We start from the raw sequence: 14,249 nt of genomic DNA, 5'->3' as shown, positions 1-14,249 counted from the left end.
CCTCTGAGCAGAGCGCGGCGGCGAGGAGAAACACGGTGACGCTCTGTCCTCCCATAGCTTCACTCCGGAGTCAGAGCTGCAGAGCTGCACTGAGTCTCCGCTGTCCAAGCAGAGACTCGGAGACAGAGACACACCTCGGCACCTCACAGCCGACCAATGACGTGACTCCACACCTGCCGTGACGAAACTCACAATTCCGTCAGATCCAGGTTTCTTATAGTCCAAGTTTCTATAGGTTTGGATCACTTACAGACGTTACTGGATACATGAATGAAACTACATGAACAATAACGACTCGAACATTCAGACATTGAACTCTAAAGAGGTGCACTCATGCAAAGAGATGCAAATGGGGGGTGTATTACAAGCAAGAGGCATTAAAACACAAGCCAAAACACTACAATTCTAAAGGAGATAGTGTTGTAACATCAAGCAGAAATGTGCAGCCAACAATCAGAATGGACGTTACACAGAAAGTGTGAAGTTCCTAGTTGATGTTGACGATCTATTTTGTGTGTGTGTGTGTATTTTCCTTAATATATAGATAATGAGGTTTTCCGTCGAGGAAAAGAGACGCAGAGGACGGATCTGCCAGGCAGGAGGAGAAGATGAACGTCCATCAGGAGGCTCATGGAGGAAGGGAGGGAGGACAGAGGAGGAAGGAGGATCTAACACACAAATAAAATAAAATGCCATCAAATACTCCTTATGAACCTCCCGGGAATAGGAAGCAATAAAAGTGTTGCTTGGCTCAAGCTCCGAATTAAAATAAAACGTACGCTGATGTATTCAAGGCTGTAAAAATCTTCAAGGCTCAAAGTGCTCATCTGCTTTTTTCCCTGCACTAAAAAAAACAAAAAAAACAAACAGAGTCAAAGTGAATGCAGTCGTGTGTCACACATTAACAGCTGCGAGAGCGTGTCAAATCTCCATTCAAATCCTCCACATTCAAAAGTGTTCAGTCGCCGAGCCGGCCGGCGTCTCCACGCTCAGCTTTGGCTGTAGGGAAACGACTCCATTTGAATTTTATTTAAAATGCGTTTTTTTTTGTTTGTTTGTTTTTGGGGGTTTTTTTTTTGGGGGGGGGGGGGGGGGGGGGGGTAACAGGTGAAAAACTGATTGACTGAAGAAATGAGTAGTCTCTGCGTCTCAGCCGTTGCCTCAAGGCCTTGAACTGTGCACCTCCCTGTCTCAAGGCCTTGAACTGTGCAACCTCCCTGTCTCAAGGCCTTGAACTATGCCCCTCCCTGCCTCAAGGCCTTGAACTGTGCACCTCCCTGCAGCCACATGCAAAGACGTCCCTCTGGGCCCAAATCCTCAATTCAAGTTTATTTCCATATCATCACGACACGAGACGCTTCAGAGTTTTACAAGAAAATAAAAGAAATATATTAAGAATCTTAAGCTTCAGAAATACATCGAATCAAAGCAAGTTTCTACGAATCTTGTTCGGTCAGGAATCCTTCAATTGATGCAATATGAACACTGCATTTGAATACTGCATGCTGAAGATGTTTCACAGGAATTCTGTCAGATCTTGTTATAATAATCCAGGTTGTTGTTTGTTTTTTTTTACTTACTCTGTCTACCTATGTTAAAATTATTGTATTACTTTTATTACTGTTATGTATTATTATTATTAATATTAATATGGTTAAGTGGAGTATATTTCTTCTTGTTTAAATGTATAACTTGCTGTCTGGTGGATGGGGGGGGGCTTTATGTCTGTGTGTTGTATTTTATGTTGTGCATAAAAACAATAAAATGTGTTTTTCAAACAAAACAAAACAGGATGAATGAGAAGCTTTGCACTGTTGAACTAGATCATTAGGAGAGCTGCTGCTTATGTAGTTTGTGTTGAGCTGGAGCAGATGTAATGAGTGAAAACAAACAGCAGGTGGCACTGCAGGGAACGACAGCAAAGAATAAGAACTAGTGGTTTATTAATTAACCAGATAAACGACACATAAAAAAAAAAAAAAAAAAAAAAAAAAAAAAAATATATATATATATATATATATATATATATATATATATGTAGTATACATATATAAATAACCCACCCTCTGTCAATATTACTGATCTGTGGAAAAATGCCAATGGCCCTGCACGGTGTTGGGCTGTAAGAACAGCTCCCCCTGCTGGACGTAGGCCCTCATGGCACCCTGGTGAAGTGTGTTTCTGACATTTTGAGCAGAAACATCCCATAAGTGGCCTGCTGGAGGTCATTCTGCAGCTCTGGCACCTCCTCCTGCTCCTTCTTTGCCCAAAGGAGGAGGTCGTGCTCCTTCTGCTGGCTGGTTGTTGTTGTAAAGAAACGTTATGAAAGTCTTCTTAATGGTAATGACCGAAACATTACATATTATATAACATAAACATAATTCTTAGGTATACTAAAATGTACACCTGGGCACCAAAAAGTTAAATAAATGGCATTTAAAAGTTAAGTATCGAAGTTGTGGTTAAATTTTTGTTTGGGGGTAATTTGTTTTCCAAAAGGATTTTATCCACCTCTAAGGCTCTTTGTAGTGCAGCTTGTATAATCGGCGTTGAGTGCCAGCAATTATACAACCCTCATCTGCAGGGGACTGACTTTAAGTCTCTCAAATTGTATTTCAGAAAACAAAGAGTCCACCGAGGAGAAAAGAAGCCGGAGACTGATAAAAAGAGAAAACTTTACCTCTTCTGTTCCCATTCAGTTATGTCTACCTCAATGTTTTACACCTAAACTATATTCTAGCCTGTATATTTTACCGTGCATTTTTTTTTTTTAAATGTGTGGGAGGGAAATGCTATTTGGGTTCTCTTTGTTGAAATAAAATAAAACAACTTTGAATTCCTCACTCCAATCTTTTTTTTTTTTATAGTACTGTTCTTAGTGTGTGTACATGTAAAGGAGGATTTTTAAGAATTAGTGCAATACACTATTGAAAGTAAACATATGCTGTACATTACGACTCTTAAAAAGCTTCTTGTAATACCGCTTTGCACCACAAGATGGTGCAGCGTGTCACAAAACATTGGACTGTTAAACCCACTGACCTGCAGATTCTCATGTAAAAAAAAAAAAAAAAAAAAAAAAAAACCTGTTCACAAAGAGGAATAGTGACCGACCACTGCCACCCAGTTCACTAAAGGGTCGGGAGAAATCTTAACGAGTTGTACCTTAAGTAACTAAGTAGTTTGAGGGTTACCGTTTGGCAACTTTAAATTTGTAAGTTGGAACCACTCGTATCTAAAGAATTGACTACGGACTTTCAGCCTTTTGCTTCATTTATCCTATTTTAATGTGTTGATTGCATCAGTCCAGAAAAAAAATACCATGCAGTGAGCTAGTTTGTTTGCTGCAGTCGATTATTCCGACCATCAGTCGTGAGTCTGCGTGTTGCTGCAGTGCGACGACTGCAGGCTGGATCCTGAGTGAGGAGTTTGCACGTTCCTGCAGGAGTGAGTCTCTTATTGTTCACCTGGGATCAGCTCCGTCCTCCCGACACCACTAGACTGCAGTTTTCTTTTAGGCGGTGCGCGTCAATAAACATCGGAAACGGGCAAGGTGAGGTTTTTCAAGTTTTATTTCTTTGTCTCAAAGCTCTTAAGCAGAGTTACAGTAGGTCTGCCTCTCAGCTTCCTCCTTCCACTGATGATTTAGCCTTTAAAACACACCAACAGGGAGATGGATACAGTAGTTACCATAGTACTGAGCCATAACGACACATCTAAAGTGGCAGTGGGAGGTGGAGAGGAGGGGGTGGGGGCACACGGACACAAATACTTTCACCGGCCGCTTCGCCTTCGACGGTTAAGGAAAGAAAGGGAAAGAACTCAGAACGGGCCAACACACGGCTGCTGCTGTCTACGAACACGTGTGATGCTATGACTTGACTATGAGTGGGGGGGGGGGGATGTGTGTAAAAGAGGGGGTGGTCCCTTTGCAGACTGCCGTTCCTGGACGGGAAGCTCCTACTCCTTGGAGTGCATGTACAGCAGCAGGTCGGCCACGCGGTTGCTGTAGCCGTACTCGTTGTCATACCTGCAGAGGGAACAAGGACACGTCGTTGGGTTTTTTTTTTTCAGCCACTTTAAAGTCACGACTCTGCAGTTTTTTTTTTTTTTTTAATCTGCGGGGACCCGAGAAAACTCACCAGGAAATGAGTTTGACAAAGTTGTCGTTGAGGGAGATGCCGGCGCCGGCGTCGAAGATGGAGGAGTGGGTGTCGCCGATGAAGTCGGAGGACACCACCTGCACAACACCAAAACACACCTCCAGTCAGGAAACGCACAGGCGACGGCGGCGGCGGAGAGACTAAACGCTCCGTTGTTTAGAAACAGGCATTTAAGACGACCCTCGAGGGGGGGGGGGGGGGGGATCTGTTCAGAGTATTTGCTCGTCGTCTCAGAACTCTGGTTTAATTGATCAGCGAGAAGTATTTGCCTCATCTGATTGGCTCGTCAGGAAAACAAAGCCGGTAAACAATCAACTGTGTAAACGCAGCGAGTACGTGCTTCAGGGGAGATCTGGAGGTGTGTGTGTGTGTGTGTGTGTAGACGTCATAAACCCAAATCACATCAGCGAAATCCAAGCGGCTCATCCAAGCGCCGGTTCAATACCTGGTCCTCGGTGTAACCCAGGACTCCCTTCATGGGCCCATTGGCGGCCTTCTTGACCACCATCTTGATGTCGGCGTAAGACGCAGGCTTGGACAGGCGGCACGTCAGGTCGACCACGGACACGTCGGCCACGGGCACCCTGAAGGCCATGCCGGTCAGCTTCCTGGAGGGACGCGCACAGGTGAGACCGTCAACACCCTCCCCCTCCGCAGTTCTATTAAAAACCGGTTCACAGGCGAACGCCGGGGCGAGTTTACCCGTTGAGCTCGGGGATGACCTTGCCCACGGCCTTGGCGGCGCCGGTGGAGGCGGGGATGATGTTCTGGGCGGCGGTGCGGCCGTCGCGCCAGGCCTTGGCGCTGGGCCCGTCCACCGTCTTCTGGGTGGCTGTGTAGGCGTGAACTGTAGTCTGGGAGGAGAAACTCGGGGTCAGCGCTGGGGCTTCCAACGGTACGGCGCCACGGTGAGGCCGGCCGACCCTCGGCGTCGACGTCTTACCATGAGAGCCTCCTCAATCCCAAAGTTGTCGTGGATGACTTTGGCCAGAGGAGCCAGGCAGTTGGTGGTACAGGAGGCATTGCTGGAAACACAAAGTAGACGTTTGTTTTTTTGTTAGTTTTTTTACATTTAGGGTCATTTGATACTTTGCGTGGTTTTAACCGCACGTATGAAGGTTACCTGACGATGGTCATTGTGCTGGGGTCGTATTTGTCCTCGTTGACTCCCATCACGAACATGGGGGCGTCGGGGGAGGGGGCGGACACCACCACACGCGACGCACCGCCCTGAATGTGACCCTGCCATTGGAGGAGACGAAACTCAGTTTAGAGGCGAATCTGCTTGCGTCTCTGTGTGTGTGTGTGTGTGTGTGTGTGTGTGTGTGTGTGTGTGTGTACACACATACGTTGGCCTTCTCCAAACTCAGGAACACTCCAGTGGACTCGACGATGTATTTGGCTCCGGCGGAACCCCAGGGGATTTCAGCTGGATTTTTGCTGTGAGGCGATAGAAAACAGAAATGAGCGGGATCCTGAACGTGAGAAAAAAACCACCGAGAGCAAAGTCCCGCAAAGGGAGAAATAATATAATAATAAAATATAAATAATATATTGAAAACCATATAATGCAGTTTATCCATCATTTATCCATCGTTTGCCCATCGACCAGCCTGCGTGCAGCTCAATGACAGAGAGCGAGGAACATCTGCGCCACTTACGACTGGAAGACGGCGATCTCGTTGCCGTCGACGATGAGCTTGTTGTCCGAATGGCTGACTTCGCCATGGTAACGGCCATGAGTGGAGTCGTATTTGAACATATAGACCTGGAAGCACAGTGATGGAGAGTTTTTTTTTTTAGTGGGGCTGGAAAACGTCGACATGAAAATGTTAAAACTTTTCTGAAACGAAAACGCAAAAAACGATGCGTTTTCACGTGAAACGTCACGAAAGAGGGGTTTAAGACGTGGATAACCTACATCAAGAAATGTCCTTAAATGTATAGATGATGCTCTCAACGCAACTTCTGCTGAACGTGCTGCTCAGACGCCATCGATGGCAGAAAAAACAAAAACCTCTCAAAGTACAGGGAAAACTCTTTATATACATTTTGAGTTCGGTCATTTTGTGATATTCGCTCCTCCAGGAGAGTGTGGAATGCCGTCAGATGCAATTATTTAAAGGCTTTATAATAAACACACCTCAAAAAGAATACATCTGCAAAGTTAATTTTATCATTCAAGTATATTTTTATATCCATTAGCAGGAATTGACTGCTGGAAGTCCAGTCAAATATTTGGCTGATGGAGCTCCAGGTTTCACAAACAGAACGGCTGCATTAAACCAGGGTTCGGCTCTTTATTCAAGAAGTTTAATAAGCCACTAAAGTCTCACCATGTACTTCACGTCAATGAAGGGGTCGTTGACGGCCACGACGTTGATGCCCTTCTGAAGGCAGGCCCTCAGGACCAGGCGGCCAATACGGCCAAATCTGCAGAGAGACACACACATTAAATATAGATGCTTTGGGAAAACTTTGTCAGGAAGTCAAACTCCCCCGGGGATCAGGAATTATTCCCATTTGGACCAAGAGAAGGCCCTAGTCACAAGTCGCCTGTGTGAAACTGTAAAACGGATGCAGTTCTTAAAAGCACCTGGAGGAAACGCTTCCATACAAGTGATGGAAAAACTGTTTTCAAGACTCGTCGATCATTAATCGGGGGCTGAATTTAAATCCTGAGGTATATCTGAGAAGATCTCTTCTAGCACATCTTTTAAAAAGCCGGCCGGTCTAGGAGGAGGTTTGCATTGAGCCAACAAAACAAAGACATCCGGAGTCCTCTAACAATTTACTTTTATGGAAAAATATCATTTCACAAGGAAATGTAATCATGGCAAACTTGGAAGATGGAGGGTTGAATGAACCCGTTTCAACATCATGGAGGTCTTTGCAGGTTTTAAGAGGAAACAAGTGGCACTACATGATATATAGATATAGATATATATTAACAGGAATCACATATGAACTGCCTTTTGTCTCCAATTCGTCCACTTGGTGGAACAAAACTATTCCAAAACATGGTGGCAAAGCTCACAGGTCCACGAGGGAGAGTTTATGAAAACTGCAGAAGTGGCGTCATTCAACAACATTTTCAGGATGTGCTAGCATTTATTTTTATTTTTTATCCATTAGAACTGTTGGTATTTACAGGCTCTTATTCCCTCATTGAGCTGCATTTGCTCCTTAATCTACAAAGACTAAACATCCTGTAGTTCAGTGTGGCGTCATGAACTCACCCATTGATTCCAACTGTGAGGTCCGACATGGCTGCTGCTGTTGTTACGGGAGTGTGGAGTTACCTGTGACACATTAAAAAAAACAAAAAGTAATCAGAATGAGCTTCATCACTACGTGGAAGCCCTTCAATTAAAAGACTCACATCCACGGAAAACAATGTAGAGGATGTGGTTACAAGCAGACAAACTGCAGTTTGAGGCCGATTTAATCCACTTCCTCTGACCTATATATATATATATATATATATATATATATAGTCTTCAGACCAGATAACAATGAGTCTTTCCTCACTACTTCACATCTGGCCACGACACATTTTCAAACTTTTTCTTTCTGCATCCAATTCCTCTAATTAGCATGGTGAGCATTGTTTGTTTACTACCCAGAGTGCATTGCATCATGTCCTCTTCCCCGTCCACTAGAAAGATGGTTTGTAAAGGGAGTGAGTTCGAGGTTTTCAAGAGGACCAGAGATCTGTTTGCACAGGTTGAGAGCTGGTGGCGTGTTCTCCTCGCCCAAACCAAACCGTTCCTCCCTGCAGAGAAGTGCCGTCCGGGCCAAACAGGGGAATGTGAACACGCCCCAAGAGCGTGCAGCGTTAACATGAAAACATCAGAGTGATTTGTAGTCGTGACGTTTCAGTAAAAAAAAAATTAAAAAAAAGAGCGCGGAGTGATAGATCACATCACAGGACCTCTAGTAGGAGAAAACCACCCTAAGGCGGTGTTCTGGTGTTGCATAACAAACTGAGAAGGTTGTTGCTGTTTGGGGTGAGGACGGGGAAAAGTATCAGCAGGTTTTTCAGTCAGGAGGAGGAGGAGGAGGAGGAGGAGGAGCACCTTCATGCAGGGACATGTTGGGAAAACAATGGGGAGGGTCAGAGAATACAAACACAAACTTGTCTGCTCGCTGTGCAGAGAGGAAGCCTGGCTGTGACCCAACTATGTGACCTGCTAGTGCCTCTGCTCATGCACGTAGTCGCCGCTACAGTCAGCCCTCCTCCACTCCTCCACTCCTGGATGGAGGGATTGAGCCGGGGCTGGTAGAGGAAGGAACTCAGAGTGTCCTTGGGACTGGCTCGTTGTCATTTTAGACTACTGTAATCTCCTAATCTGGTGTGTGTGTGTGTCTCTCTCTCCCTCTCTCACAGTAGGAAGCATGTAGGACAGTCTGGTGAAGTGCATTGTGGGTGCACTTTAAATAGACTAAAGGGGGCACCAGATTAGGATAAATCATCTCGGTTTCTTTACCCCGTGCTCTCTGAAACGGCTTCAGGTAAACCCGATGAGTCATTACGACACGACGGCTCTGCAGTGAGCGGCACTGATGGACGATCCACAACTTGTGCCCCATTAATATTTGGAGCACTTAAGTTGCCTCCCAAGTGCTTCTCTAGCAAGGTAAAGCAGCCATTTTGTGCTCTGCTGCCAGCATCTATAATACAAGGTCACTAAAGGAGGAGACGGGGAGGTGTGTGTGTGTGTGTGTGTGTGTGTGTCCAAGCAGTTCTCACATTTCCCGGTCATCTATTGTGTATTCATAAGACCTGCACTGGCCATCTGCCCTTCCTGGTTTTCAACCTGGCTTCCACATCTAATCTGTTTCACGGTTTATCGGCCTCCTTTGGCTCGCTCGCTCGGTTTTCTGCACGCAGAGCCGTTACCCAGGGTTCCCACAACAAAATGGCTGCTGACAAGTGAGTTCTTATAACAGGGGGGAGGTTATTGTGAAGAAGAAGGAAACCCGAGGCTCGATTAAGTAACGGCACGTAAGAGACAAATCACAACTTTCGTACACGTTGTTCAAAAACACGACGAGACAAGTACTGAAGAGCAGCACATTGTTTATGTGCTCCGGACACACCCCTCCAGTTCTGCAACTGCTCACTACCGTTTTGTGTTGAGAAATGGAGCCACCGGCGGTTGCCGGTTGTGTTTGCAATGAAACCACAAGTTGGATTATTAAGGCGACTGAAGTATAAAGTACCAAGTTGCCCATCTACATGTGCAGAAGGTTTATTTAGTCATGTAGATGTGGAAAAAAAGCTGTGAAGCTTCTTTAACCAAACTGATCTCAATGGAGGCTTATGAGTAAGTAAGAGATCAACGTTGCAGTAATTCAAATAAAAGGCTTTGCTGCAGAAGAAACTTAAAAACATTTTCATGCTGTTGGTTCCAGTCCAGTTATTTGATCCTTTCATCTCCTGTAATTCTTGTTTGAAGACGACCACAGATACAAGCCTGAGGCCTAAAGCTACAACCAGTCGTCTATAAAATGACAAATGGAAAAAAAGTAAACCGCTCATTTCCAAAATCAGGTGAAATCGGCTCGAAACGTTTCCCCTCTGGTGCCACGGCGGACTGAAGGAACCAGAAAACCTTTATGAAACTATTGCAACCAACAAATGGTTGCAACCATTTTGTTTTATGAAGTCAAATAACTTCCAACTAACTTTCTGATATTTACAGGAACTTAAAGGTCAGATGTGATCAGTTTATCATTTAGGAAGGTTAACTTAATTACCTATTCTCGTGCAGTTCATGTTAAATATGTACATAAAACACCTACATTTGGGATTACATTTCTATTTGTGCAATTTCTTCCAGCATAAAGGAACTCAACCATACTGGAAATATACGTTGCTCCTCTGAGAGCAGAACCTCCGGCCTCGTTCTCAGGTCCGATCTTTTATTCAGTGCACGCTTCATGACAGCACTCCGTCGTGTCGCGGCTCACAGAGGCTGCATTGTGCAGTAGCCTGCAATCTGCTGACAACAATTAGAGAAGAGGCCAACAGGAGAACTCGATGAAGAGAGTGAACCCTCAACATGTTTCACAGGTTTATTACACCGAGTGTGTGCAACAAGAGGCCAACTCAAAAAGCAACTGCAGGACTAACAAAACATGTGTGATCTGCATCAGGAAACATGTGGCGGGAGGAGGCATCATCATAAAACTGTGCAACCAGACTGGAACCAAGAGTGTCACCCCCCCCCCATGGCAAAACTAATCAGTCAAATTCCACATTCAGCCTCCTCTGTCATGTGCAGCCACCCTTTGTCTCGCTCTAAACATACACACTCACACACACCCCCTTATGACCCAGTTTAATCAGTGTGGGTGCACAGTGGGGGGGTGCACAATGGGGTCGCCATGCGAGTCGACTGTGGGACGGATTACCAATAACTGCTGGACCAGAAGGGGACAAAGACGATGGCTTTGTAAAAACTTGGGACAATCCCGGAGCTGCGAGTGGAACTGCAGGAGACGAGAAGAGGATTTACATCGAACGTCATCTCTGTAGACGTACAGCATAGACTATAAAATCTGTCCTGAAACCCTCCTTTTAGAAAGTGAATCTCAACAGCCTCACTTGTTTAGCGAGTGTGTAGACTCCATTAACTCAGGAAAACTCCTTATATGGATGAGAGACGCGAGGAGCACAGATGATATCTGCAGTGTGACACTGAGGAGAGTTCACATCCTGTAAAAGCGTCTCCATGCAGGATTGGGTATTATAAAACTACGCTGAGGCTTCAGTTTGCCGCGTGTTAGTGTGAATGAACTCAATGACTCCTTTCCTCTCTCGTCTGCCCTTCTTTCTGCGTCCCCAGCCTACTCAGACCTCCCGGGAGCGTTCTTATTCCTCGGCCACGCCTTCTTCTTGCCAGTGTTTTTCCGCTGCGGTGGGCCGATTGGCCAAAAGCCAGACAGACTATCCAATCAAGTAATGTCTTTCGTGCGTGGCCGCCGCCGCCTCATGAATCGCATAAATTCAAACTCGCACAAATTTACGTGCCGCTTTAGAAACGTTCCTCCTGCAGCACAGACGCCCTCTTTTCATACTGTCATCATACAATGTCACCTTGAGGCAATAAACTGGTCAGTTAAACGTCCAACAGCATCACATCAGCAGTCACACACACACACACCCCCAGCCTGGAGTATATCTCCTACTCTGCACCAATGACCTCCAACAGACAGACAGACAGATTGATTGATAAGAGATCAGAAGTTTCTGTCAGACATGCAATAACTCCAGTGGCTGGGTTTGAACAGGCCTCCTATTGAGAGCCAACAGGAACTCATTGAACCACATAACCTCTGGGAAACACACACCAACCATCATGAATAATTAAAAGTTGTGCTGTATCAAACTGCAGAGCAGTCAATAGGAGAAAGGTTCTATACAAGTCGTGTGTGTCTATTAGCATGCAGATGATTTATCCCTCATATAACCGGGGACGGGCCTCATGAGCTCCTGCACTTTACCAAAGTTATGATTCATAAAAACACAAGCAAATATGTATACAAATCCGTTTTGTGAGTAATGCTCTTTCAGATCGTGGCTGTTGACCTTCCTTCCCTTCGTCGGGGTCTCATTTCCTTCAGTTGGTGGCTCCAGACTGCTGAGTCACACTCAAGTTCCTCTTTCTCACACAACTAAAGGCAAAATGCCTGGATTACAAAATGTAATTCCAGAGAATAATGAAGCAAAAGTGCTCCTTTCCCCGGGGAAAGACGAGAACGGACTGTGGTCACTGGTCAAAAACCACTTTATAGAAGTGACCGTCCACCGACGGGAGGACGCACCGGGTCCATCTGTCCAGTGACCCTCAGTGTCCTCTCCCAAAATGCCAAAAGCCAGCAGGATATTGAGCACACCTACAACCAATGCCATGACCTCTTGTATACATCACAAGTAGTTTGTGTGTTTTGTCCGCATCGCCCTGAATTTCAGTCCTCGCCGGGCTAGCCGACGCGTCCTGTGCACTACTGGTTGGCTTTAGATAATCTCATTGGCTGAAAGCTCCAGGCTCAGCATGTCAGGGACACTGCTGCTGATGAAAGCATGTCAGACGTGTGGCCGGCACATTGATCGACGGCACTGCTGGACGCAGACGCAACGGAAATCAAATATTCACAGGTCTGCAACTGTGTTCCATGGAATAAATACAATACTATACTATACAACAGCTCACGCTGTTGCCAAATGATTACATATCAATATAATGGTGTGGCAGTTACAGAATAATACTTTGACTAAAAACAACTTCTGGACGGCCATCATAAATATCAAGTGTCGCAAATGATTGCCATAATCCGGCCTCTGAAGATGCAGTAACGGTGCCATTTCATACGTTCAAGGATCTGTGGTCAGAGTAATGGGGCGTGTCGGTTTGTTCGGGGAATACATGGTGAAGGAGTGAGCCTGGGTTGATGTGTACACGTTTACAGATTAAGCTCTGGTCAGCATCGTCACGGCAGGTCTGGGCCTGCTGTGACCTTCACTAGCTCCAGGATGACCTTCATCCACTGGGCCTGGCTTCCAACGCCACACCTGCACAAGATCAATGGTGAAATCACGCCTTTCCTCTACAAAACGTCCGGTTTCTGCGACACGACAGTTACGATCTATAAATGGAAAGCACGAATATGATAATGACGCAATACCGTGTAGTTATTGGAGCGGTTTGCGTTATTCTCGGCATTTGCATTAATGATTTTCCATGGATCGAGTCGAGTTGCTCCGCTACTCAGCCGTTTCGCGGTTCGATAAATCCGGTATTAACGGGAGGCGCGTCGCGTAAAAGGCGCAGGCCTGAGAAAAAACCGCATCAACAGGTCTGTCGAGTGGAGGCGAACTGCGACATCATCCTGCGACATTCCGCAGCCTCTCTGTCCTTCAGGTACCAGAGAGAGACACTTACAATGTTTAAATAAATGAAGTTAAAGGTATTAACCCCCCTCTCCCTCCCTCCCTCCTCCAGCATCATCGCGGCCTGCGCGTCCTGCAGCGTCCGCAGACTTCATGAGGCGGATGGTTGGAGGCACGTAGCTTCCCCTCATTCATTACGTTTAATGGCGGAGGTGCAGAAAAACCACCAGGAACATGACAAATGTTGGAGTTTCCCCCTTCTTGGAAACCTTTTTTTTTTTTTTTTTCCCCTCTCCCTTCGTCTCATCATTGACGCGCATTTTGCGCACTGCTCTGCCGTAATGAGTTACGTAACGCGGAGCCACTTCCGCAGATGCAGCAGCGAGATGTCACGTTATCGCGAATGAATGGAGCGTAAATAAATAAAAGGACGATTATTGCGACGCGATTAATTTCACGATGGGGTATGTCTGTCACTGATGAAAGAAAGGCGAGTGTAGGTTCTGGTTCAAGCTAAAAAAAAAATTTTTTAAAAATGATGTAACGAAGTGATTCGTGCGGAAGGAATTAGAGCCAGCCTCCTTCCTGACAGCCAGGCCACGGCCGCATCCCCTCCCATCCTCCTCCCCCCCCGCTCCACCTCCACCAGTAACAACGTGTAAAGCAAAGGAGCTGCTTTACAAATAAAACACATATTAGCACCCCCTTGTTCTGTGCGCCATTTTAAACGGCTCCCCGTGAGAATAAACTTGCACGGTATACTAGGCAGACGGGTTAAATGTTGAAACTGTGAAGTCGTGAGTGTATTCAAACGTCTTGTCCTTGTAATGTTGTTGTAATTTATAAGTTACGAGGGTCTGTGGCTGTAATACTCGGAGTGGTGCAGCAGCTTACCTTAGCGGCTGATGCTTCTTCAGTCTGTGTGCGCAGCTCGTAGAGCCGCCTTCTGCCTTTATACTGGCCACGTGCCTCTGGGGGGCGGGGCTGGTCGCCCTGGTGATGTGACGTCACGTCATCCTCCGCCGAGAGGGTCCATTCTGAACGAGGGAGAAGTCACGGCCGCGCAGCGGCTGCCATGGCAACCAGGGCGATGAGACACCGGCCTGGTTTACGTCTTTTTTACTCGACGTGCTGACGGCACAGACATCAAGGCTGGTGAATAAAACAGGAAAACAAGAAAATAGACA

At 46.0% G+C, this 14,249-nt stretch overlaps 1 protein-coding gene across 1 annotated transcript; it reads right to left on the bottom strand.

The window, feature by feature from the left end:
* Positions 1–3,554: 3,554 nt before the first annotated feature.
* Positions 3,555–13,988, bottom strand: gapdhs (glyceraldehyde-3-phosphate dehydrogenase, spermatogenic). Its single transcript, XM_080500411.1, has 11 exons — positions 13,957–13,988; positions 7,403–7,465; positions 6,500–6,596; positions 5,825–5,931; positions 5,513–5,603; positions 5,287–5,405; positions 5,107–5,188; positions 4,866–5,017; positions 4,609–4,771; positions 4,143–4,240; positions 3,555–4,030 (listed from the first exon to the last, which is right to left on the bottom strand). The coding sequence occupies exons 2-11, from the start codon at positions 7,429–7,431 to the stop codon at positions 3,961–3,963; spliced, it is 1,008 nt and encodes a 335-aa protein (XP_080356537.1). The 5' UTR covers positions 7,432–7,465; positions 13,957–13,988; the 3' UTR covers positions 3,555–3,960.
* Between the last annotated feature and the right edge of the window lie 261 nt (positions 13,989–14,249).

This window comes from Blennius ocellaris (assembly GCF_963422515.1).
Source record: "Blennius ocellaris genome assembly, chromosome: 8".
Classification (NCBI taxonomy): Eukaryota; Metazoa; Chordata; class Actinopteri; order Blenniiformes; family Blenniidae; genus Blennius; species Blennius ocellaris.
Note: the sequence above shows the minus strand (reverse complement) of the source record. Positions and strands in the feature narration are given on the sequence as shown.